At 39.7% G+C, this 26,252-nt stretch overlaps 1 protein-coding gene across 1 annotated transcript in view; it reads right to left on the bottom strand.

Moving 5' to 3' along the window:
• VWA3B (von Willebrand factor A domain containing 3B) overlaps window positions 1-26,252 on the bottom strand; it is a 252,388-nt gene that overhangs the window by 48,461 nt on the left and 177,675 nt on the right. Inside the window, exons 18-22 of the mRNA XM_082671774.1 lie at window positions 25,323-25,465; window positions 18,923-19,039; window positions 17,427-17,514; window positions 17,191-17,347; window positions 975-1,093 (exon numbers count right to left, since the gene is read on the bottom strand). Coding sequence (XP_082527900.1) covers window positions 975-1,093; window positions 17,191-17,347; window positions 17,427-17,514; window positions 18,923-19,039; window positions 25,323-25,465 — 624 coding nt within the window. The remainder of the gene's footprint in view (window positions 1-974; window positions 1,094-17,190; window positions 17,348-17,426; window positions 17,515-18,922; window positions 19,040-25,322; window positions 25,466-26,252) is intronic.

The raw sequence follows: 26,252 nt of genomic DNA, 5'->3' as shown, positions 1-26,252 counted from the left end.
TTTTGAACACACACTAGACACGCTGCAAAATGACAACAGATCAGTAAATGCTGGCCTGGGCCCCGTCGTTCACTTTGGCGTACTTTATTACCTTTTCCCCAACCACATGGTATTAATTAAAACCCAACTGCACAGCTTCCAGAACCAAGAATAGGCTTGCCTGGAGGAACTGGGTAGCTCAACGTTTAATCAAGCGTGTGCACCAAGGACTAATTAAGTGCTGAGGGGCAGGGTGCGGAGGTGATTAGAGAGCTGGGAGAGGGTGAGATTCTAGCCCCAGAGCTGTGTTCTCCACCAACACTCTGAGGCAGGCTCCTAGGTCAGGCCGGAAGGAGCCAGGCCCCAGGAAGGGGCTGGGATTCAAGGACCCTGGGTCTCCTTCTCCAGCAAACCCTGGGTTATCTGCCCTTGGGAAAAAAGGCCCCCTCACTCAGTACTAACACAGTGGCTAGTTAAGAGTACAGTTTTCACTGTAGTCAACTTGGTCATCTTCTTGATTTTGCTATAAAAATTGTTTAAATCAATTATCTCATTATTGTGGCGTTTCTTTATTGTGGTGTGGTGTCACTTTACAGAATGTTAGATCCTAAAATGGTCCAATTCGCTCTGCTAAAAAGCAAAGCTTTAAAGAGCTCATGGAAACATGAGATTTCTGCAGAGTTTGGAAAGGGAAGATGGCTTCTCGAAAACCCCGCTGGACATACTCAGGTAAAGCATCGGGCTGGCCGAAAAGTTTGCTCGGGTTTTTCTGTTAACACCTTACGGAAAGACCTGAACGAACTTTTTGGCCAGCCCAGTACTTAACGCCGTGCTGGCACAGAGGAAGCCCCTTAGGTTAGCTGCTGCTGCTGTTAATATTCCTCACGGACCACTGTTAAACAGCTGTGCCAGATGAAAAATTTAAGCTAAAAGAAGGGAAAACAAGCCAAAACAAATTCCACATCCATTAAAGAGTAGCCAGGTGTAATACTCACTTGTCGTAGGACTTAATTGCCTGCTCCACTTTTTGCTTGTAGATATTAAGCTTCGCTCCTTGGGGGTTAATTAAAGTCATCTTATTTGTGTCACTGCACACATGTGCCAGAGGGAACACCTATATGCCAATGCCAAAGGAAAGGGTCACTTGATAGGCTAACACCTGCCTTCAGAAATGGATCTAATGGCTGTACAGTATGTTTTTCTGACTATAAAATCAAGACATTATATTTGTAGAGAAATTAGAAAATAGAGAAAATAAAAAAATAAGAATCAGAGATATCACTGCTAACCTTTTCCTTCCAATTTTTAAAACTATATATTTAAAAAATACCCCCCCCCAAAAAAAACCTGTTTCAGGAAACCCAAATCAGAATCAAGTGTTATCTTAATAAGCCTCTGTCAAATTGAAGGGCACAGGCGATAAGAAATAGAATATCATTGTTGCTGCTTTGTAAACTACTAGCTGGGTTAAACATCTTTCTCACATATTTATTTTATATTTGATTTTCTCTTAAGAATATCTGATTATAGTTAATATCTTTTGACCATTTTCTTTATCAATTTGTAAGAGATCCTTATACATGTCAAATAAAGAAGGCTTAGTGATCAATGAAACCACTTTCTGTAAGAACAACAGAGTACCAGAATGAGAGGGCATCTTTTTGAGTTCTTTCTGTCTGTGTCTGATGCTTCCTTCTGGGTTTGGGGATGCCTCTGATTCCATGCTATCTTAACAGCACCTGTAATATTTTACTTTTACCTGTCTGCATATTACTTTGTTTCATTCACTGCTGTATTCCTATCACCTAGAACAGTGCCTGGCCCTCAACAAATATCTGTTGATAAATGAATAAACGTATGCTTGCAAAAAGGCTTATTCCATGTCTTATTATTTACATAAAAAGAAGAAGTCTAACAGGAGAATACAACGTCTAACAGTGTTTCGATACTGTGTATGATTCCAACCACGAGGAGCATGTAGGCATTTTAGAAATGTGGGGAATCAAAGCAACTATACACCAATAAAAATTAATTTAAAAAAACCCGATTAATCATAAGATGAAAGAAAGCTTTGGCCTTGACAACAGGGACCTGTGATATTTACTTTCAGAATATTTTCTATCAGTAATTTCAATAAATTGATATGTTAATTTTAAAAAGTGTGGGAATCACTTTTAAGAAGTAAATTTTTACTTCCAATCCAGATGATACAGAGCTCATGTTTTATGTTCCCCTTTGCCTTCAAAATCATACAAAAATTGTATTGTTGTTATTTAAGGAAAAAATGCATAAAAAGAAAGGAAGGAAAGGAAGAAGGAGAGAAGGGAAAGGAAGAAGGAGAGAAGGAAAAAGAAAGATGCATGGTTGATGTATTTCTAGAGACAGAAAGTTGAATAAGTCAGCAGGGCTGAAGTTGTGTGTTTGTTGACTCTCGTGGGCAAAGATGGCAGGGGCGGTGGGAGCTCAACACCCAGAAAGCAAGTGGGACTCTGAGTCAGGCTCAGTGCCTGAAGCCAGCACTAGTATGAGGTTCTCTCACCCCTGCAAGAAGGCCCTGCCTGGTGAGAGAGGACACTAGTGCAGTCTAACAACCAAGAACTGAACCAAGCCATCCTCAATCTACACTATCCCAGTATCATCATGGGACAAGAGCTCTAAATACCAATGACTGGGGTACAAGGGGATGGATTTAGGTAACTGCAAAACAGAAGACAGAGAAAAAAACAGGTTTTTAAAAATCTTGTCAAAATGTGCCAACTGGGCTTCCCTGGTGGCGCAGTGGTTGAGAGTCTGCCTGCCGATGCAGGGGACACGGGTTCGTGCCCCGGTCCGTGAAGATCCCACATGCCGCAGAGCGGCTGGGCCCGTGAGCCATGGCCACTGAGCCTGCGCGTCCGAAGCCAGTGCTCCACAACAGGAGAGGCCACAGCAGTGAGAGGCCCACGTACCGCAAAAAAAAACACAAATGTGCCAACGTACTAAAATTTCTAAATACACAAAAATGCTAAAAACAGTAGCTGAGCAAATCAACAATCAGAACATCAATTCACGTGAGTAGAAATTAATTTTACGAGCCACCTAACAATAACTTTATATGAATTATGATGAAAATTAAGTATGATTAGGTTGTTCAAAGATGTAACAGTCATATAAAAGTGTAAGAACAGAGTGCCGTTAAGAACAAATGGATGAGAAAAAGAACAGTGTTTTAAATAATAAAGTCATGTAAAAAAATAGATACTGAAATTGCAAACTACATAATTTTGCAATTAAAACATCAAGACCAAAAGAGACAAACAAAATAGCCAAAGATTCAGAAGGCTGAAAAGCAAGACATTTGGTTTGGCTGAATAGTTGAACCTTGCTACTTGTCAGACACAAGAAGTCATCATGTGGCTTCTAAGCAATCTCTGTCAAAGAGAAGAAGCCAAAACGGTGGGTTAAAAGTTGAGGTGACTGGACTTTGAAAACTTAATGCAATTTGCAGAAGTGGAAAAAAAAAAACCCAACCAACCAAACAAAAAACACCATCTCTTAAAATTTCACATAAACTTTCAGAGGAAAAATAATCAGTCTCAACAGAATGAAAGACCCTTACATAGGTATCTCCCCTGGGAAAAAGACCCCCCTAGAAGTCTATAAATAGCTCTGCAAATTGCCAGCCTATGGCTCAACTGCAAATCAACCCCACGAAGTATTTAGCAGCATTACACCATTTCACCAGGGTCCGCTGGACGCCTGACTGACGGTGCGTAAAGAAAACCCATCGTTTAACGTTCTACCTCCCTCTTTGGTGGATTTGGACCTCAGGCCTTGCATGGCCATCATGGACTTCAGTGTGGTAGGAGTTCAAATTTGGCTCGTGGGTACCCACTCTCGTGCCTTTCTGCATGCAGATTTAGGGAAAGACAAAGTCATACTCCACACCTTCAGTCTGTGGTCTTAGTTTTTGCAACATGGTAGTCACGGGGAGGTCCCATGGGCTATTCTCTTTATGATGTCAAGTTTAGTGTGACTATGAGGTCATAAGGGGCATTCTCACAAGGACTTGGGGGATCAGAATCATGGCTTCCCAGCTTCTGTAGGGAAGCAGGTGGGGAGGAGAGTGTGATTAATGAGGAAACTGATACTATGTGAGAGGGAATGAAACCACCTGGTCACACCTCCTGAACATGGTTTACTTGTTACCTCTTTCTTTTTTTCTCTTTTTTTTTTATATGAAGAGGGAAATGTAGAGACAGAGAAGTCCAGGCCATGTGATGACAGAGGCAGAGACTGGAGTAATGCAGGTCCAAGCCACGGGATGCCAAGGATTCCACCACCAGAAGCCAGGAACAGCCAAGGAAGGGCTCTTCCTTAGAGCAGTCAGAGAAAGCACGGCCCTGCCAACACTTAGATTTCAGACTTCCAGCCTCCAGAACTGTGAAAGAATAAACAAATTTCTAAGCCACCCGGTTTGCGGCACACTTTGTCACAGCAAACCTAGGAAAGGAATACAGAGATAGGAATACATATATATAACTGTTTATGTTTTCAAAACAAAGTAATGGAACAACCAACTAGCTATTGGCTGATCTAGGAATGACTTCTTGGAATGACTGGGGGGGACTTGGCTCTGCTCCAAGTGTCTCTAGAAGGCTTGACCAGGCATGTTCCCAGGCACAAATGAGTAAGCAGAAATAGCCAAGGAGCCTTAATGCCTGGGTTTGGGACTGGTATACCCTTGCTTCCGTTTCATTCTATTGGTCAAAGATACTTGCTACCTCTTATAATGCAAATCAAGCGTTAACAACTAATGGGAAACGCTTCTGGACAGTGTTTGAAAATAAAAGGGAGCCTCAAGGTATTACCTACTTCAATTCTCTTGAGGTAAACCTAGAAGCCTTACCAAATTGATGCTAATCACACCCTGTGTGAGAAGATTTTAACTGTGAGGGATGGAGGGCAGAGGGAGGAAGGGGGGGCAGGGGGGAGGCGGGGAGTGAGAGAGAGATACTGACCATAATTCCTGGAATTCATGTACAGCCCTAGTTTGGGCTGATTCTGTTAGAATTTTTCCCAGTGTTAGACCAGAGATACACCTTAACCACTAATTTTGTCAATAGGTGAGAATAGTTTTATCAATTCTATTAAGAATAGTTTTATCAATAATGGGATTGTAGCTTCAAGATGGCGGAGTAGAAGGACGTGCTTTCACTCCCTCTTGCGAGAGCACCAGAAGCACAACTAACTGCTGAACAATCACCGACAGGAAGACACTGTAACTCACCAAAAAAGATACCCCACATCCAAAGACAAAGGAGAAGCCGCAATGAGATGGTAGGAGGGGTGCAATCACAATAAAATCAAATCCCATAACCACTGGACTCACAAACTGGAGAACAATTATACCACAGAAGGGAAAAACGACAAATAACATACAAGGGAACTCCCATAAGGTTAACAGCTGATTTCTCAGCAGGAACTCTACAAGCCAGAAAGGAGTGGCATGATATATTTAAAGTGATGAAAGGGAAGAACGTACAACCAAGATTACTCTACCCGGCAAGGATCTCATTCAGATTTGACAAACAAATCAAAAGCTTTATAGACAAGCAAAAGCTAACAGAACTCAGCACCACCAAACCAGCTCTATAACAAAATGCTAAAGGAACTTCTCTAAGTGGGAAACATAAGAGAAGAAAAGGACCTAAAAAAAACAAACCCAAAACAATTAAGAAAATGGTAATAGGAACATACATACATATTGATAATCATCTTAAATGTGAATGGATTAAATGCTCCAACCAAAGGACACAAGCTCGCTGAATGGATACAAAAGCAAGACCCATATATATGTAATCTACAAGAGACCCACTTCAGACTTAGGGACACATACACACTGAAAGTGAGGGGATGGAAAAAGATATTCCATGCAAATGGAAATCAAAAGAAAACTGGAGTACCAATACTCATATCAGATAAAATAGACTTTAAAATAAAGAATGTTACAAGAAACAAGGAAGGACACTACATAATGATCAAGGGATAAATCCAAGAAGAAGATATAACAGTTATAAATATATATGCACCCAACATAGGAGCACTTCCATACATAAGGCAAATGCTAACAGCTATAAAAGAGGAAATCGACAGTAACACAATAATAGTGGGGGACATTAACACCTCATTTACACAGATGAACAGATCATCCAGACAGAAAATTAATAAGGAAACACAAGCTTTAAATGACACAATAGAACAGATATATTTAATTGATATTTATAGGACATTCCACCCGAAAACAGCAGATTACACTTTCTTCTCAAGCGCACATGGAACATTCTCCAGGATAGATCACATCTTGGGTCACCAATCAAGCCTCAGTAAATTTAAGAAAATTGAAATCATATCAAGCATCTTTTCCAACCACAATGCTATGAGATTAGAAATAAATTACAGGGGAAAAAATGTAAAAAACACAAACACATAGAAGCTAAACAATATGTTACCAAATAACCAAGAGACCAGTGAAGATATCAAAGAGGAAATCAAAAAATACCTAGAGACAAATGACAACAAAAACACGATGATCCAAAACCTATGGGATGCAGCAAAAGCAGTTCTAAGAGGGAAGTTTATAGCAATACAATAAGAAACAGGAAAAATCGCAAATAAACAATCTAACCTTACACCTAAAGGAATTAGGGAAAGAAGAACAAACAAAACCCAAAATTAGTAGAAGGAAAGAAATCATAAAGATCAGAACAGAAATAGATGAAATAGAAACAAAGAAAACAATAGCAAAGATCAATAAAACTAAAATCTGGTTCTTTGAGAAGATAAACAAAATTGATAAACCTTTACCCAGACTCACCAGGAAAAAGAGGGAGAGGACTCAAATCAATAAAAATAGAAATGAAAAAGGAGAAGTTACAATGGACGCCACAGAAATACAAAGCATCATAAGAGACTAGTACAAGCTAATTCTATGCCAATAAAATGGACAATCTGCAAGAAATGGACAAATTCTTAGAAAGGTATAACATCCAAGACTGAACCAGGAAGAAATAGAAAATATGAACAGACCAATCACAAGTAATGAAATTGAAACTGTGATTAAAAATCTGCCAACAAACACAAGTCCTGGACCAGATGGCTTCACAGGTGAATTCTACCAAACATTTAGAGAAGAACTAACAACCATCCTTCTCAAACTCTTCCAAAAAATTGCAGAGGAAGGAACACTCCCAAATTCATTCTATGAGGCCACCATCACCCTGGTACCAGACAAAGACACTACAAAAAAAGAAAATTACAGACTAATGTAACTGATGAATATAGACGTAAAAATCCTCAACAAAATACTAACAAACAGAATAAACAACACATTAAAAAGATCATACACCATGAACAGGTAGGATTTATCCCAGGGATACAAGGATTCTTCAATGTAAACAAATCAATCAATGTGATACACCATATTAACAAATTAAATAAAAACCATATGATCATCTCAATAGATGCAGAAAAAGCTTTTGACAAAATTCAATACCCATTTATGATAAAAAAAAAAACTCTACAGAAAGTGGGCATAGAGGGAACCTACCTCAACATAATAAAGGCCATATATGACAAACCCACAGCGAACATCATTCTCAATGGTGAAAAACTGAAAGCATTTCCTCTAAGATCAGGAAAAAGACAAGGATGTCCACTCTCGCCACTATTATTCAACATAGTTTTGGAAGTCCTAGCCATGGCAATCAGAGAACAAAAAGAAATAAAAGGAATACAAATTGGAAAACAAGAAGTAAAACTGTCACTGTTTGCAGACGACATGATACTGTACATAGATAATCTTAAAGATGCCACCAGAAAACTACTAGAGCTAATCAATGAATTTGGTAAAGTAGCAGGATACAAAATTAAAGCACAGAAATCTCTTGCATTCCTATCCACTAACAACAAAAGACCAGAAAGAGAAATTAAGGAAACAATCCCAGTCACCATTGCAACAAAAAGAATAAAATACCTAGAAATAAACCTACATAGGGAGGTTAAAGACCTGTACTCCGAAAACTGTAAGACACTGATGAAAGAAATCAAAGATGACACAAACAGATGGAGAGATATACCATGTTCTTGGATTGGAAGAATCAATACTGTGAAAATGACTATACTACCCAAAGCAATCTACAGATTTAATGCAATCCCTGTCAAATTACCAATGGCAATTTTTACTGGATGGAGACACAAAAGACCCTGAATAGCCTAAGCAATCTTGAGAGAAGAAAATGGAGCTGGAGGAATCAGACTCCCTGACTTCAGACTATACTACCAAGCTACAGTAATCAAAACAATATGGTACTGGCACAAAAACAGAAATATAGATCCATGGAACAGCATAGAAAGCCCAGAGATAAACCCATGCAGCTATGGTCAACTAATCTGTGACAAAGAAGGCAAGCATACACAATGGAGAAAAGACAGCCTCTTCAATAAGTGGTGCTGGGAAAACTGGACAGCTACATGTAAAAGAATGAAATTAGAACACTCCCTAACACCATACACAAAAATAAACTCAAAATGGATTAAAGACCTAAATGTAAGACCAGACACTATAAAAGTCTTAGAGGAAAATACAGGAAGAACACTCTTTGACATAAATCACAGCAAGATCTTTTTTGACCCACCTCCTAGAGTAATGGAAATAAAAAGAAAAATAAACAAATGGGACCTAATGACACTTAAATGCTTCTGCACAGCACAGGAAACTATAAACAAGACGAAAAGACAACACTTAGAATAGGAGAAAATATTTGCAAACGAATCAATGGACAAAGGATTAATCTCCAAAATATATAAACAGCTCATGCAGCTCAATATTAAAAAAACAAACAACCCAATCCAAAAATGGGTAGAAGACCTAAATAGCCATTTCTCAAAGAAGACATACAGATGGCCAAGAGGCACGTGAAAAGCTGCTCAACATCACTAATTATTAGAGAAATGCAAATCAAAACTACAATCAGGTATCACCTCACACCGGATAGAATGGACATCATCAGAAAATCTAGAAACAATAAATGCTGGAGAGGGTGTGGAGAAAAGGGAACCCTCTTGCACTGTTGGTGGGAATGTAAATTGATACAGCCACTATGGAGAACAGTATGGAGGTTCCTTAAAAAACTAAAAATAGAATTACCATATGACCCAGCAACCCCACTACCCGGCATATACCCAGAGAAAACCATAATTCAAAAAGACACATACTCCCTAATGTTCATTGCAGCACTATTTACAATAGCCAGGTCACGGAAGCAACCTAAATGCCTATCGACAGAAGAATGGATAAGGAAGATGTGGTACATATATACAATGGAATATTACTCAGCCATAAAAAGGAACGAAATTGGGCCATTTGTAGAGACGTGGATGGACCTAGAGACTGTCATACAGAATGAAGTAAGTCAGAAAGAGAAAAACAAATATCATATATTAATGCATATATGTGGAATCTAGAAAAATGGTACAGAGGAACTGGTCTGCAAAGCAGAAATAGAGACACAGATGTAGAGAACAAACGTACGGACATCAAGGGGGGAAAGCGGGATTTTGGGGGTGGTGGCAGTGGGATGAACTGGGAGATTGGGATTGACATGTATACATTCATATGTGTAAAACAGATACCTAATAAGAACCTGCTGTATAAAAAATAACAATAAAATAAAAATTAAAAAACATGATAATAGTGTTTATCTCTTACTCTTTGCCAAGTACTAGGCAATCTATATATTTTCTCATTCAATCCCTCTATAAATGTATACATTGAAATGCAGTTTTGTTATTTGGTTTTCCTCTCCACTGAACTCTAGTTTTTTATTCCTTTAAAAAATATTAGTTTCTAGCACAATGCATGTACAAAGTAACCACTTACTGAATACGTAAAAGACTAAAGTTATATAAATTCAAATAATGGCTGAGGCCCCAACATTTTTAGAAGTTTATCTCTATTATAAAATACTGTGTTTGGAGTCTACCAAATTTGAGTTCTCGGTGATTGAGGCACGAGATGAACGTACCTTTGCTATTTTAAAAGAGGTGTTTGCCAAGAAGGTTAATGATGTAACCAAGATTTTAAGAGATATATTTAGCTTACACAAGAAAACTATTCTCAAACAGTAAAAGAAAAAAATTAAAATTGAATGCCACTTTCACTTAGCAATTGGCAGGAGTTTTTTGTTTGTTTGTTTTAATGTTACTGCTCTAAGTGACAGCAAAGATGTAGGAAAATAGGCACTCTTAAAATTCCAAGTAAACTGCCCAATAATGGGGGGAATAGTTAAATTAATTGTAGTAATTCATGTTATTGAATATTAGCACAACCATTAAAATTCATCCAAAATTGGTCATTACAGGGAAATATGTTCATAAGATATGCTAAATGAAGAAAGGGGGATACAGAACTGTACACACAGTTATTAGCTGTTCAAGTAGTACAGGAAGAATTCTACCTGACAACATTCTGGCTGTGTTTGTAAGCCATCCCACAACATTTTGAAAATAAGAGAACAGTGTAAACTGGTGTTTATATATTCATCACTCAACACTAACTGAATTCACCAACTTCACTGTTTTTCAACTAAATCATTTCTTCCAATAAATATCCCAGAGCCTGCTGTCAGATTGGCCAAGGAGGGGTCTGATTGGATGTGAGTAATGAAAATGCAAAGGCTGTGCAAATCCCACGTGGCTGACCCTGAACACGGTGCAGTGACCTTATAGTTGTGCAAACTGCTGAGTGCTGAAGCTTAAACCTCTGCTTAAACAGAAACATCTCCAGGCTCCACAGAACAAATTGAAGGTGGGGCTACAAAGTGAACTGGGAAAGAGAAGTGTCAATCAGATCATTCATAAACCCATGAAAATATGTTGCTTACTACAGTGTAGGTTATATCTCACAAATTTCAATCTAAATTTTTAGAAAATAAAAAAAAAATTTAATATAAATTTCAATTAAATTGCTAGTGAGGTCACTAGCAATTTAATTGGTATAGTAAATGAGTATTTGCTGGCATGCAATAATATTTGAAATAGACTGTTGAGTAAAAATCAAGGCACAGAGTATCTTTAGTTCAACTTCATTTTGGTAAAACAAAAACAAAGAACAAAGGCTATATATGTAGTGAAAAAACTTTGGCCAGATAACCACCAAACAATTCATATGTGAGGAATTATATTCTATTGTTTCTTTTCTACTTATCTGTAGTTTCTAATTTTTCTACACAATGAATATGTATAGCTTTTGTATTAACTGTCCTTCTAGATTTTTTAATTAAAATAAACTTTTCTATCAGTATCGTTTTCACTGCTACTATATTTGAAAGCAACAAGATGCCATGCCCTTAGCAGCATCCCTAACATTCCTCGTCAGCTAAATGATGAGATAAAAAGCCACCTCACTATGTTGGTCTAAATTTTCCATCAGATACTTTGATGAGATCAAATGTTTTTCTCAAAACCTAGTCTGAGGGCTCACCACGTACCAGATTAGGGACCTTTGCCATGACCCATCGGGAGTCAGTGACAGAGCTGGGGTGCAGGCCCAGGCTACCTGATCACAAAGCTATGTGCTGAACCCAGATTAGGGCAAAGCAGGAAGCCTGGATGCAGTGCTGGTAAGACATGATGACGATGATGGTGGTGGTGGTGATGTAGTGGACTTTTCAACGATGCAAACTAATGTTCCCAAATTGTTTCTTTTTTTTTCAAAGGCATTGGCAATGAAGAGCTTTAAATTCCAGATTCATCAAATACCTAAAGCAGTTTTACTCTGTATATGTCTTGGTGATGAATTAATCTTTTTGAAAGAGCTAAGATTAAATTTATCTGGTCCACTGAAAGTGCCAGTTAGCATCTTGTAATGAAGAGTTGCCAGGGCAACCTCCCTGCTCAACACTTCATTTCCAAGGTGACAGATTTGATGCTGGCCCAAGAAACATGAAAACCAAAATAGCATTGTGTTCCAGAAGAAGAAACAGCCCATACATAAGTCATGAATGAAACAAGTAGCCGGGGATAAAGCCAAATGCTGCTTTACGATTCTACCCAGACAGATGTGGCTGCACACAGAACACAGGAGTAAAAGGCAATTACAGTTCTCAGTGAAGTGGGTTAAGATTCATGTCTCCTTTTCAGCTCCAGTCTACTTTTTCAAAAAACTGTTAGGTCCAAATCTCAAAAAGCTATGTATCTCACTCAGTGGGATTATATTTTTCGATCACTGTTTTCCCATTCTTTCCATCAGAGAAAATATTAAATAAAAGATGTTAAGTGGGCTTTGAGGGTGAAATGGGAATTTATTGCAGTATATTTCCTTCATCATCATGATTCTTGCTCTTATGAGCATAATGGAGGGGGGAGAGCATGTCGTGTGCTACGTACCCACAGGCTTGTGATGAGAATTTACAAAGCCACAGAAGGCACGAGCACAGGTGCCCATGGTGGAATGCACGTGAAAAAATATACAGCCTCTTCCCTTGGCTTTGCTTTCCGGAGTCAGAAGACAGGTTCTCCAGAAAAACAGGACCCTCACTACTCTTCCATTTTTTCCTTCTTGGAAGTCACTCAACATTTTTCTCTCTCTCAGCCCCATGTGGTTTAGTCCTGTCGACTTGACTTTATATAGAGCCTTGGATCCATCCTCAGCATTGTCACCTGGGTCACAGCCACCTAGACCTTGCCTCCTGACTGCCCCGCTTCGTTCCAGCCTTGAACCTCTACAACGCTTTTCCACATAGTAGCCAAAGACCAAACCTGATCTTCTCTGTCCTCTGCTAAAAACCCTTTGGCCTCCCTCAGGATGACCTTCAGAAAGTCCTTAACTCGACCTTCACCAGCTTTCACACCTTCCTCCAGTTGCACTAAACTTTCTTTGGAACGACAAACGTCCTCTGACCCTTAGACTTCCCCCTAGGTCACTCCTCACTCCCCTCCACCTCATCACCCTCGTAACTCCTCCTCCCCTAGGTCCAAACCTGGACTGATCAGATCCCCCAGGTCTGAACTTCCCAGGCCAGGTCCAAAGCGCCCTCTGCCAACTCAAGGTGGTTAGGGGCCTCTCTGGCATCTTCACTCTGCTCTTCCCACTCATCACATTTAACTAGAACTTCTTATTTTAATTGCTAGCTCCTCCATGAGACTGTAAGTTGTGATTGGGTAGGCTGTAGTCTAGCCCAGTTCAGAGCCTGCATACGGTAGGCAATGTAATATTTATTGAATATTTTTATAATAAAAGCCAACGTTTGGGCTTCCCTGGTGGCGCAGTGGTTGAGAGTCTGCCTGCCGATGCAGGGGACGCGGGTTCGTGCCCCGGTCCGGGAGGATCCTACGTGCCGCGGAGCGGCTGGGTCCATGAGCCATGGCCACTGGGCCTGCGCATCCGGAGCCTGTGCTCCGCAGCGGGAGAGGCCACAGCAGTGAGAGGCCTGGGTACTGCAAAAAAAAAAAAAAAAAAGCAAAAAAAAGCCAACGTTCATTCAGTGCTTGCAGCCCATTATATGCATTACTTCTTTTTATACTATATATATATACCTATACTATATATATTCACTATACTATACACAGTATAACAGTCTCAGAGTAGGTATATTATTATCCCCAGAGTCCAGCTACATTGCATACAGCCTGGAGAGCAAATTTCAAAGTGCTGCAGTGAGTTACTATGTTTATTTCTTCTAAATATGAGGAGAGGACAAGTTGAATAAGATATCTGCACACTAAGGTCTGCACACTATTTTTAGGGTTTTCAAAGTATCTCTATACTTGTAGAACTAATGCTTATCAACAAGTATGATATACAGTTAGGAAAATGGCTGTCTTTCTGAATATAAACTAGTGGAAATATAGAATCTATCTGGAGGGTGATTTGGTTTAATCTGTCAAATATTTAAATGTACACATCCTTTGGGTCCAGCAATCCATCTATCACAAAGACAGACTTGTAGAGGTGCCCAGAAGTCTCTGTGCAAGGAAACCCATTACAGGATTGTTTGTAATAGGGGGAGGAAGGACACAATGTAAATGTCCATTAACAATGGGGAAGAAATTTGCAACTAACAAAAATGAGATAGACCCATATCTACGCACAGAGAAAAGTCTCTAAGACATATGTTTTTAAAAGATAAAATAGCAAATCCATATGGTATTACCTTATTAAAACTGTTTTGTATATTAAAATTGTTATGTGTATGTGTAAAAATATATGTAATGTATTCATGTGTGTGTGTGTGTGTTGAAAAGGATTAGCAGGATATTCACCAAACTATTCAGAGTGTTTCCTTCATAAATGAGGTTGGTGGAGAGAGAAACTTTGACATTTTCCTCTAAAGACTTCTAAATGGTCATTCTATACAAGAATGTACTCATATATTACTCATCAAACAAAAATAAACCAATAAATTAATTAAAAATCAAGTGTCCTTTGCATTTAAACTATTTTATCTCTTGTTTTAGGTCTGTTTTTCTTAACTTTTTTTTTCTCAGCATATCATTAATGTATGTTCAGAGTTGAAAGAACTACAACAAAAACGAAAAATTATATAAACAAACCCCCAGGTCTCCAATAATCTCACCCCTCAGATAAACACTAGGAACATTTTGGTAAAAGAGAAAAGGGAGAGACAAAGAGTGCTATGTCTACATCATACACATATGTAACCAAATTAATGTACTATCTGTGCGGTTTTGTACCCTGATTTTTTCATTTAGCATTGTATTGAGAACTTCTCCCCATGTCATTACTTATTCTTCAGAAACATGATATTTAATGAACGTATGACATTCAATCATATGGGTGTACTCATTGGATATTTAGGTCGTTTTCAATTTTCTCATTGTTAGATATAAGGCAGCAATAATTATTCTCTGAATATATTCTTCAGTATTTCTGATTATTTCCTTCTGTAGATTATGGAATATCTACAGATGGATTTGCTGGAGGAGAAGTTGTAAGCCCTTAACACCGCTGAACATATTGCCAAGGTTACACCAACTTATACTCCCCCCAGCAGGATGTAAGAGTTCTAATTCCATCCTATTTTCACCACGACTGTATATTAGTATTTTTTAACCTTACACATTTGATGATGGGGGGAAGTTGCCTAATTTTTTTTAATTTGCATTTTTTCAAAAATGCATTTATTTGGTTACCAGCAAGAAATATGTTTCTATGTGGTTTTTGACTTCTTATTTTTAAACTTTTTCCCCTAGATTTTCCACTGGGATAGTTATCATTTTCTTATTCCTTTATGGTATGGGTGCATGTGCATTTTTGTGTGTATACTGAACCCTGATTTATACACACACACACACCATATGCATGTGCTAACTTACATGGATACACACATGCAAACACATATTTAACATATTACTCCTGTAACTCTTTGTTGTATACGTTAAAAATATTTTTCTGAGATTTGCCTTCATTTTAGTTACATGTTTTTAATGCAAAATAACATTTTTAGGTATTCAATCTATACATCTTCCCTTTGATTTTATGTGCTTGCTTTCCTACCTTCTCATATTTGTTTTTTGAGTATTTACTTTTCAATGTATCTCAGGTTGTTGGGAGGCTTAGAAGGAGACATGGTAAGTACCAGAACATTCTATTTCCAGGGATAGTTCACCAAATATATTTTCTTTCAAACACAACTCAAGAATAGTAATAAAATAAGTGCACAGAATATGAGAAGCTGTCACCAAACTTCCTAGAAGGAATAAATCAGCATTCAGTTTCTCTCTCTTGCTTTTGGAAGAAGTCAGATTCAAATGATAAGTTGGTATCTGAGTAATCAGGTTAGAGTTCACTGAAGGCAGAAGTAGAATCTTCCAGTCACAAGGTCACAGCCAGGGATAGGACCGCTCACTTGAGGCAAAGTCATCAGGAACCCAGCCTAAGGGGTCATATACCCAACCTCCAGAGCAAGAACTGCTGGTCATGTCAAATCAGGATGCATATCCAACTCCATGGGTATAATCTCTTAAATGTGACTAACAGAAAAAGTCCACCAATTCATCTGCTTCTTCCAAATACATCAAATTTCAGCTACTGCGAGACCAGTTAGATAAAGCCTTTTTTTTTTTTTTTTAATTTTCCTGCCTTTGCTTTTTCTCAACTTTTTACTATGGAAACTTCCAAATACGTAAAAAAGCAGAGAGAATAGTAGAATGACCCTCCCCCAACTCAATATTCTTATTATCCAAATTTAACAATTATCAGCTCATGGCCAATCTTGCTTTATCTACTCCTCCCTTCCCCCAACTACTCCCACCATCCAGATTATTTGGAAGCAAATCCCAAATTTCCTATATACCCTCTGCAAAATTTCAGCATGAGATAAGGTCTTTTAAGGATATTATTTCAATTTACTGACCGTAAAGCTTGATACATTCCTATTTAAATCATGAGTTGCTGCATATCTGCCGGGAAGCACCAGGGTTCAATCTTCCTATTCTTGTTTCTCTTGTGTTCCTCATCTCTGTGCAATCTGGCTGCTCCACTGGATCCGTGCTTGCGTAGGGCAAGGACCTTCCAGTTGCCCAATTCAAGGCAAACTTTACAGTGCTTGGCTTTCCTCCACAGTTAACCCCAACTTGCGCCCTCCTACTGGGAGCTCTTTTTCTCCTCCCAGGACGTGACTCTCACTTTCTCATGGCTCTTGTGCTCTGGCTCACTCCCGATCCTCTCTCTCAATCCCTCTCTTTTTCTGCATCTCTGTCTCTGTGTCTCTCTCCCTCCCTCTTTCTGACGTTTTCCTTTGGAGACTTTTAGGATGGAAAAGATGCCACTGTATTTAGGAAGAGAAGGTAAGCAAAGGATGGACAAAATCTCTCACAAGCGCTCCCTGTCCTTTGATACAGACTGATATTCACTCGTGACTCATGACTCTGACCTAGAGGCTTTTCAGACATTTCTGCAGCCCCACAATGCCACCCATCAGCAACGAGCCATGAACTGCCAACCCAACAAAGAAGAAATTGTTCTCAGCTTAGAAGCAAAAATGCTTAAGAGCTTCTCTCTCTCCTTTTTACTGCCTTTGCAAATAATTTTTTCCCAATCGCTGAAATACATTTCTGTGACAACTGTACAAGACGTCAAGTGCACTACTCTTTATTTAGGCAGGAAATGAAAACTACATCAAGCAGGAACATACAGAAAATCAGTTTTACCTCATCAAAGACCTTGGAAACGACATGCTTGTCCAGAATGGGGACGTAGGTGGGACTGTGAGGGATGGCGGTCATGGACAAAGCATCCATGATGGTGAGCTTCTTGGCCACCAAGCCATGGATCTTGAGCCAGTTTGCTGAAGACATTCCTGCAGAACTAAGAACACAAGACTGTGACCTTTTAAAACTTGTATCAAACAAAAACACAACAAAACTGTCCCAGTAAAATTACTCACTCTTGGTCATAAACTTGGGTTCCTTCTCGAGTCAATCTTTCTAATGACTTGTCATCTGGAAACTCATTTGTCAGCAGGATGCCCATTTCTGTGGAAAGGGAAATGGCAGCTGTATAATTTCCTCATATATGGGGTTTATATCAAAAATGCAAAAGGATCACACTGATCTCTGAGTTCAGTTGTGACTGAGGGCTAATAAATGGACTATTTTTCCCAGAACTGATCTGTCAGAGGGGGTTCTAGGCAAGATTCATTTGCAATGGACGCTAAAGACCAATGCAAGAGTAAATAGGGTACTCTCATTGCTTTGCTAATCTATCTCACCCCATACCCATTGAGATCTCTCTCCATAAAAGGATGAGACAAATTCATTCTCCAGAAAACATAGTTTTAAAATGTCAAGTAAGAATACCATGAACCAATAATTGTTCAATGTGGCCCTCATTAGACTTCCCCCAAATTACACAGAAGAGCCTTGTTCAACGTTTCAGGTTTCGATAGTTTATTCTGTAATTCCTCAGCTCTGTGCAGAAACCCAAAATCCCTACTAGGTCCTGTTTAGTTATAAGTTCATATTTTCAAATTATTATTTGGAGTTTTTAATGTATATCCTCATAGAATCTTGGATTCATAAATGAAAAGGGATATGAGCTAGTTGAATCAGCAGCATGTAGAAAGAAGGGGTGTTTGGGAGTGAGCTAGTTAAATGCCTAAGAAATCATATCCCGATCATCATGGGATAAGCCCCTTAAAGGACTGTGCACGTAGCAGATTTAGGAGATAGGGCAGGTTAACTGAAACAGAGGAAAAGGCATCACACGATCAGCACTGAAGAACACAAGGTTTGATTAAGCTATGGCTCAGTAACAACAGGTGTAAATTTGTCCCTCAGGCGCTTCCTACTACTTAGGGGCTTGTGTGGATGTGTGTGTTTAGCTGGGGATTTATTATTTATCAACTCTTTGAAAGATAGGGAGAAGTGCTACAGGAATTAAACTTTTAGGAAATTTATTCTTAAAATTTACTATTTTAAGAATAATGATATTATCAGTCGTCATAACAATTGAGGGGAAAAGTCTCGTTTTCCTCACATTTAGCCCCCAAAAGGCTGACAGTGTGGATCGGAGAGGGGCTTGCCGGATGGCGCCACCTGTGAACGAGGGGAAGAAAATAAACCAGCTATGAAGTACTAGGTTTTCAAGTTCAAACCACGCAGTGACAGCGAGCATCACCACTAGGGCCGCGGTTGTACGAGCCACGGGTGTATTAAACACCCAGGCACCATATACGCAAGTCTGACCCTAAGAAAATCCAGTTCACTAAAGCAAGACGACCTGATTTACAAGGGAGTCCTTTGAAGAGGAAGCTCTCTGGACTCACTTAAAAATGATTTGTTTTCCCCCCAAAGTACCTCTACCCAGCTCTTTCAGGAGCAGACACACTGGGGAGAGGAGACCACCCTGGGCTTCCTGACCTAGAGACCCTTGCTGGCTTGCCTCTGTCGCTTGGAGTGTTCCAGCTGCTGGAATTGGAAAGGCCGTCCTTCCTCTCACTGCAAGCTGAGCTCCTGAGGGTGGACAGCTGGCTCCTGAGTAGGCTGGTTTTGGTTGGTTCTGTGGGTACCACAGGGAGAAGGGTTAAAGGAATGTAGGTTGGAAGGAGGTATTTCATGAGATGCAACTACATTCTTGGATCCTTTAAAAAGAAAGCAGGTTCAGTCTCCCAACCCTCAGGGGGACAGTACTGCCACCAAGTAAATGCTGCGGTAATGGCTTGTTCCACTGATCTGAGTTCAAACTCTGCCCCTCTTGGAGAGAAATCTCTTTCCGAGCTCATTCAGGTTGTCGGCAGAACTTATTTCCTTGCAGTTGTAGGACTGAGGTCCCATATCCTTGCTGGCTGTCAGCCGGGGGCCTGTCTCAGCTCCTTAAGCACCCCCTTTCCTACTCATGGGCCCCCTCTATCTTCAAGCCAACAATGGCACGCCGATGGCCCTCATGCCCCAAATATCTCTGACTTCCTCTTCTGCCACCAGCTGGTAAAAGACCCTGCTTTCAGGGGCTCACGTGAGTACACTGGGCTCTCCTAGAGAACCTGGCCGAGGTCACATAACACTCTTATCACTCCCAGAATCATGGGAGTGATGCCCCATCACACTCACAGCTTGCAGGGTTTACAGCGGGACATCTCTGTAGTTCATTTTATAAACTCTGCTGACCACAGTTGCTGTCTAAGCCTTTATTTATATGATTTTCTACCCTCTGTTGGGTCCTTTCAACTAGAAAGTAGACACTTATCAAATTCTGACATTGAATTTGTGTGCTTTAGAGGATAATAAGTTTGTACCAAGACATGCTGATTACTTTTCCCACGTGGTCACAGAAACCAGACTAATTGTAAATGTGTTCTGTACTTCACGACCTGGATGCCTTCTGTAGTACCAAGGCATTATGTGGTATTCATAAATGAAATGTGTCCTATTTTGGACAAGAAGGGACTTACCCTCTCTTACAAGAAATTAGACAATTAGAGTGAACATTAGCTAATAATCTGCACTATCTTTTTTTTTTTTTTTCTTTGCAGTACGCGGGCCTCTCACTGCTGTGGCCTGTCCCGCTGCGGAGCACAGTCTCCGGACACGCAGGCTCAGCGGCCATGGCTCACGGGCCCAGCCGCTCCGCGGCATGTGGGATCTTCCCGGACCGGGGCACCAACCCGTGTCTCCTGCATCAGCAGGCGGACTCTCAACCACTGCGCCACCAGGGAAGCCTGCATTGTCTATCTTTTGCACAGGAAGATAACACCCGTGGTCTCCATGCATGGAGTTAGGAGTGTGCTATGTGTTATTTGTTTTCCTAGGCAACAGACAGGGTGATTCCTGTTTTGGCTGCCTCTGTAACAAGGAATTAAGAAGGATAAATTTTCTCAGGAGCCATGTCTGTGAGCAAAGGAGATGAATGATCCACATACGAGAGCTGAACTCCTGCCCCTGACCACACCGGCAGGCCACCTCGATCAAACTCGCTGGGCAAACACAAGAGGTGTGTCCAAGTGAAAATGAAATTTAGCTCCCGAAGTCCCCAAACATAACAACTGTGCTATTCCCAAACTTTGAAAATAAGGAGTAAAAGTATGTTGATCTGGCAGTGGATTCAAGCATTTAACTACTCCCCCAGCTCTGTACAGTCAGTCACCACATTTCATCACTCTTCTAAATTAAAAACTGAAACAGAATAAAAACTCAGCACAGGGATGCCTGCCAACAGCAACAATCCCAAATCTAAGTGACCGGGTACAAATGACCAAAGGCCATTAAGATGTTCAGGATGAGCGGCAAGCAGCATTTCTAGCAGAAGCCACGTTTCCTGGAATGGGCAGGCAGGACTGGCACAAGGGATGCTGCTGCACAAGTGGCCCAGTATGGGAATCCTCTTTGTCCCCATGGGCTCAAGACAGAGACACCAGGGCAAATGGACAGATCATGCAAGAGGGACCAAGCTTCAGCCAATGCCTCTTGGTCCCTACAGGGTTGAGGCTCTCTTCTCCTGCCCAGAGACATGGGGACACGCAAGAGACAGTGTGTGTGTGGCAGGGGAAGCCACCACAACCTTCCTCCACTGAGAGGCATCTAGCATCCTGGCCTGGGATACTCCTCTGCTCCCTCAGGCAGCACCAGTAGGAGCCCCAGTGACACCAGGAAACCAAGCACCAAAATAACACCACAAAGGCTGTGAAAATGAAATTACCACCGGAACCACAACCCACAAGAGCAGGCCATGACCTATGGGCTAACTTTAAACAGGACAGCTGCTTCCTAAAATAAAAGATTTACACAGCATCCAGCGTCCCTAACATAATAGACAAAACATTCAGGATACTGTAAAAAAAATCACCCATCATATCAGGAATAAAGAAAATCACACCTTGATGGAGAAAAAACAATCAAATGATGCCAATACCATGATGAGTCAGAAGCTGGAATTACCTGACAAGGATCTCAAAGCATGTCAGAAACATGCTTCAGCAATTAATTACAATTTCTCTTGAAACAAATAAACAAATAGAAAATCTCAGCTAAGAAACCGCAGTTATAAAAGTTTCCAAGTGGAAATTGTAGAACTGAAAAATAAAATATGAGAAATAAAAAAAAATTGTTGGATGAGCTCCGTAGTAGAGTGAAAATGGCAGAGGGCAGTATCAGAGAGCTCTGGGGACATAAAAATAGAATTCAGCCAATTTTAACAACAGAGAGCAAATACAATAAGAAAAGATAAACAGAGCCTCAGGGACCTGTAGGGTAATAGCAAAATACCCAATATTCATATTATCAGAGTCCCAAGACAGGGAGGAAAAAAGTGGGACTGAGAGACCATTTGAAGAATAATAGACGAAAACTTCCCCAATTTGGTGAAAGATACAACACACAAATCAAGAAGCTGTGCAAACCCCAAACAGGGTAAACCCAAGGAAATCCATGCCAAGATGCGTTATAGTTCAACACTGAAAATTCGAGACAAAGAAACAATTTTTAAAGCAAGCCAGAGAGAAAGGACCCAGTACCTAGAGGGAAGCACCAGTTTGAACAACAGCAAATTTCACATTTAAAAAGCAGGAGGCCCGAGGAAGAGGCACTATGTTTTTCAACTACAGACAGGAAAGAACAATCAACTGCAAATTCTGAATATGGCAAAAATGTCCTTCAGGAACGGAGAGAAAATAAAAACATTCCTAGACAAGGAAAAAATAAAAAATAATTGTGGCTAGCAGACCTACCTTTAAAGACTGAACACAAGAAGTTCCTCAAACAGACAGGAAATGATAAAAGAAGGAACTTTGGAGAATCAGGAAGGAAGAAAGAACAAAAGAGAGCAAAAATATGGTAAATACAATAGATTATCCTTTCCTCTTGAGATTTAGAAATCATATTTGATGATTTAAATAAAAATTGTAGCATCACCTGATACTCAAGACAATGATATTTAAAACTGGGGAAGGCAAAGAAACCTAAATTGAAGTAAGATGTCCACACTCACAAAAAGTGGTAAAATGCTGATACCAGAAGAGTGTTATAAGTCATGTTTATATGCTGCTATACCCAGAGAAACCATACAAAGAGTTACACTCAAAACCACTGCAAATAAACACTAAGGCCAAGTGGAAGATATTCCAGACATACAAGGCTGCTTCAACATTTGAAGCAATCAATGTAATCCACCATCATATCAATAGACTAAAGAAGGAAAACCATATGATATATCATTTGACACAGAAAGAGCATTTGACAAAATCCAGCACCAGCTCATGATAAAAACTCTCAGAAAACTGGGAATGAGGGGAACTTCCTCAACTTGATAAAGAATATCTACAATAAACCTACAGCTAAAATCATAGTTACTGGGGAAAGATTGAATATCTTTCCCCCTTAAGACCAGGATAAAGGCAAGGATGCCCACTCTCATCACCCTTGTTAAACATAGTGCTGGAAGTTTTAGCTTCTGCCAACAAGGCAAGAAAAAGAGATAAAGCCAGAAAGACTGGAAAAGAAGATAAAACTGTCCAAATTTGCAGATAACATATTGTATATGTGAAAACAGTAAGGAATTCACACACACACACCAAAATTTTAAAAAAAACACCCACAAAACCCAAAAAACTCCTAGCACCATTAAGTGAGTTCTGTAAGGTTGTTCATTATGGGATCAACACACAAAATCAATCACATGTTGATATACTAACAATGAACATACAGCAACCTATATTAAAAAACCAATACCATTTGTAATTGTTCAAAATACTCAAATGAAATAATTAGGTATATACTTAACAAAATATGTACAGGATGTGTAAACTGAAAATTACAAAATGCTGCTTGTAAGACATCAAAGAAGATTTAAATACATGGTCATGGTCAGGGGTCATGTTCATGGGTCATGCCACATTCAGAGGCTGGATCAATCAACATTGTGGAGATGTCAGTTGATCTACAGGTTTAATGCAATTCCCATCAAAATCTGAGAGGGTTTTTAGTAAACAGAGACAAACATATTCTAAAATTTAAGCAGAAATTTCAGGCCCTAGAATAGCTAAAATAATTTTGCAGAAGAAAAATAAAGTTGGAAGAATCACTGTATCTGATATTAAAGCTTACCTGGTAGCTACATTAATGAAGACATTGATCAGTGATCTATGTGGAGAGATATACACATAGATCACTGAAACAGAACATACAGTCTAGATTTAACCCACGCAGATATGCCCAGATGATCTTTGGCAAAGGTGCAAAATTAATTCAATGGAGTAAGTATAGCCTTTTCAACAAATGCTGCTGAAGCAACATCTATAGGCCAAACAACAAACAAACATAAAAAACCTTGATCTAAAACTCACACCTTATACAAAAATTAACTCAAGTGAATCATGGACTTAAATGTAAAATATAAACCTACAAAATCTGTAGGAAAAACATAAAAGCTAATCTTCAGGAATTAGGGTTAGGGAAAGAGTTCTTAGATTTGACACCAAAACCATGATCCATAAAGGAAAGACTGATAAATTGGATCTTATCAGAATTAAAAGCTTTTGCCTGGCCAAAGACCCTAATTAGAGGACGAAAAGACAAGCTACAGACTGGGAGAAAACATTTGCAAACGACATATCTGATAAAGACCTAGTATCTAGAATACATGAAGAACTCTCAAAATTCACCAATAAAAAACAAATCGATCCACATAGAAAATGGGCAAAGCACATGGGCACAGACATTTCACTGAAAAGGATATATGGAAGAGGATATCTATTTCACAGAAGAGGATATATTGTGAATGAGCACATAAAAAGATGTTCAATATCACTAGCCATTAGGGAAATGCAAGTAAAAACCACCGTGAGATGTTACATACCTATCAGAACAGTTAAAATAGAAAAGAGCGACAATCAATACCAAGTTCTGGAGAGAATGTGGAGAGACTGAATCACTCATTCTTTGCTGTGATAATATAAAATGGCACAGCCACTCCAGCAAGTAGTCTGGCAGTTTCTTATAAAACTAAACATTCAATACTATGACTCAGCAATGGCACCCTTGGGCTTTATCTTAAAGAAATGAAAAACTATGTTCACATAAAACCTGTACAAAAATGTTTATAACTGCTGTATTCCTGATAGCCCCAAACTGGAAACAACCCAGATGTCCTTCAACAGATGAATGGTTAAACCAACTCTGGTACATCCATATCACAGGCTACTACTCTGTAATGAAAAGGATTGAACTGCTGATACCTGCCAGAAATCTGGATGAATCCCAAGGAAAATATGTTGAGTGAAAAAAGCCAAAACCCAGAGGTTATGTGCTGTATAATTCCATTTTATATAACATTTTTGAAATGACAACATTTTAGAAATGGAGAACTTAGTGGTCCCCAAGAATTGGGAAAGGGTGTCGGAGGGAGATGGCCGTGGTTATAAAAGAGCAATGCCAGGGATTCTTGTGGTGATGGAGATGTTCTGTAGCTTGACTGTGATGGTGGAAATATGAAACCATGTATGATAAAATCATATAGAAGTACACACACACACACATAAATGAACACATGTAAAACTGGGGCAATCTGAGTAAGATCATGGATTGTATCAATGTCGATCTTATGGTTGCAAAATTGTACTATTTTTTCAAGATGTTACCATTGGGTGAAGCTGGGTGAAGAGCAGATATACGGGAGCTCTCTGTATTATTTCTCATAACTGCATGTGAATGTATAATCACTTCTATAAAAATTTCAATTAAAAAAACACAGGTTTAGGCTTCTTTTAAAATATTATGGGGCTTTAGTTTTATTCTACCTTCTTGCATTAAAGGAAAACTGGTAATGAGAGTCAAACCATTTCGTTCACTGATACCTGCGTGGAGGACTTTCTTTTTCTGAATCTTTTGACTTGACAGGTCCTCTGGTACTTTCGACGTTCGTGTTGATTCGACATCAGCGTGAGATTTTGCACATTTTTCTGGGGTTGAAACAATGGAACAGATTTCTTTTTGATGCCTGTTTTAGATAAAAAGTAGACAAAGAAAATAAAAGAAAAAAAAAAGGAGGGGGAAACAAAATTTCCATCAACAAGGCAGAGCTAGATCAATACAATCGTGTTGAATGCTGCAAGCTTAAGAAGTGAGCCGCTCCCCTTATATTTGGTTAAAATAAGAATAGTCATTTATCTCTGCCCCCGCAGAAGAGTGGACAGGAGCCCAGCCCTGGCTCACACCACAGCTCTGTTCCTTGCCAGCTATGTGACTAAGTGCAGTCGCTCGATCCTCTAAATTTCATCACTTCCCTCACCCACAAACTGAAGGAAACATCAGCTGGGCCCTAACAGCATGGAGCTGATGAGAGGATTAACTCCAGAAAGAGTCTGTTGTAAAGCAGAAAGCATTATAGAAACCCTTTTCTCTAACTAAAGGGTTGAACAGCTAGCTCTTATAAAAGCCAGAGAAGGGAAACCCCTGCCTTGAACCCTCTGCCAGCACCAGATCATGGCAAACCATTCTGTTGAAGATCTCGGGCCAGGAGGGATCCCCCAAAATTCCTAAATATTTTCCCAGACACACCTTCTCTGACACTCTGAACACAGCAACCACAGAAAGGAGTTTCCAGAACAACCTCCTGCTCCAACACTGTAAAGCACGCCTTCCTTCCTTCACCTCCCCCTCCAAGCCCACCTCCATGGAGCACCCGCCCAGTGTCCCATGATGCCCCACCACACTGCATCCTGTGACAAGGGCCCAGGCTTACATTCATCTGTGCACCCCAGTTCGCCTGGCGTATGATTTGTACT

This window comes from Grampus griseus, assembly GCF_964374135.1.
Source record: "Grampus griseus genome assembly, chromosome: 15".
Taxonomy (NCBI): domain Eukaryota; kingdom Metazoa; phylum Chordata; class Mammalia; order Artiodactyla; family Delphinidae; genus Grampus; species Grampus griseus.
The sequence above is the reverse complement of the archived record's forward strand: the minus strand, read 5'-3'. Positions and strand labels throughout refer to the sequence as shown.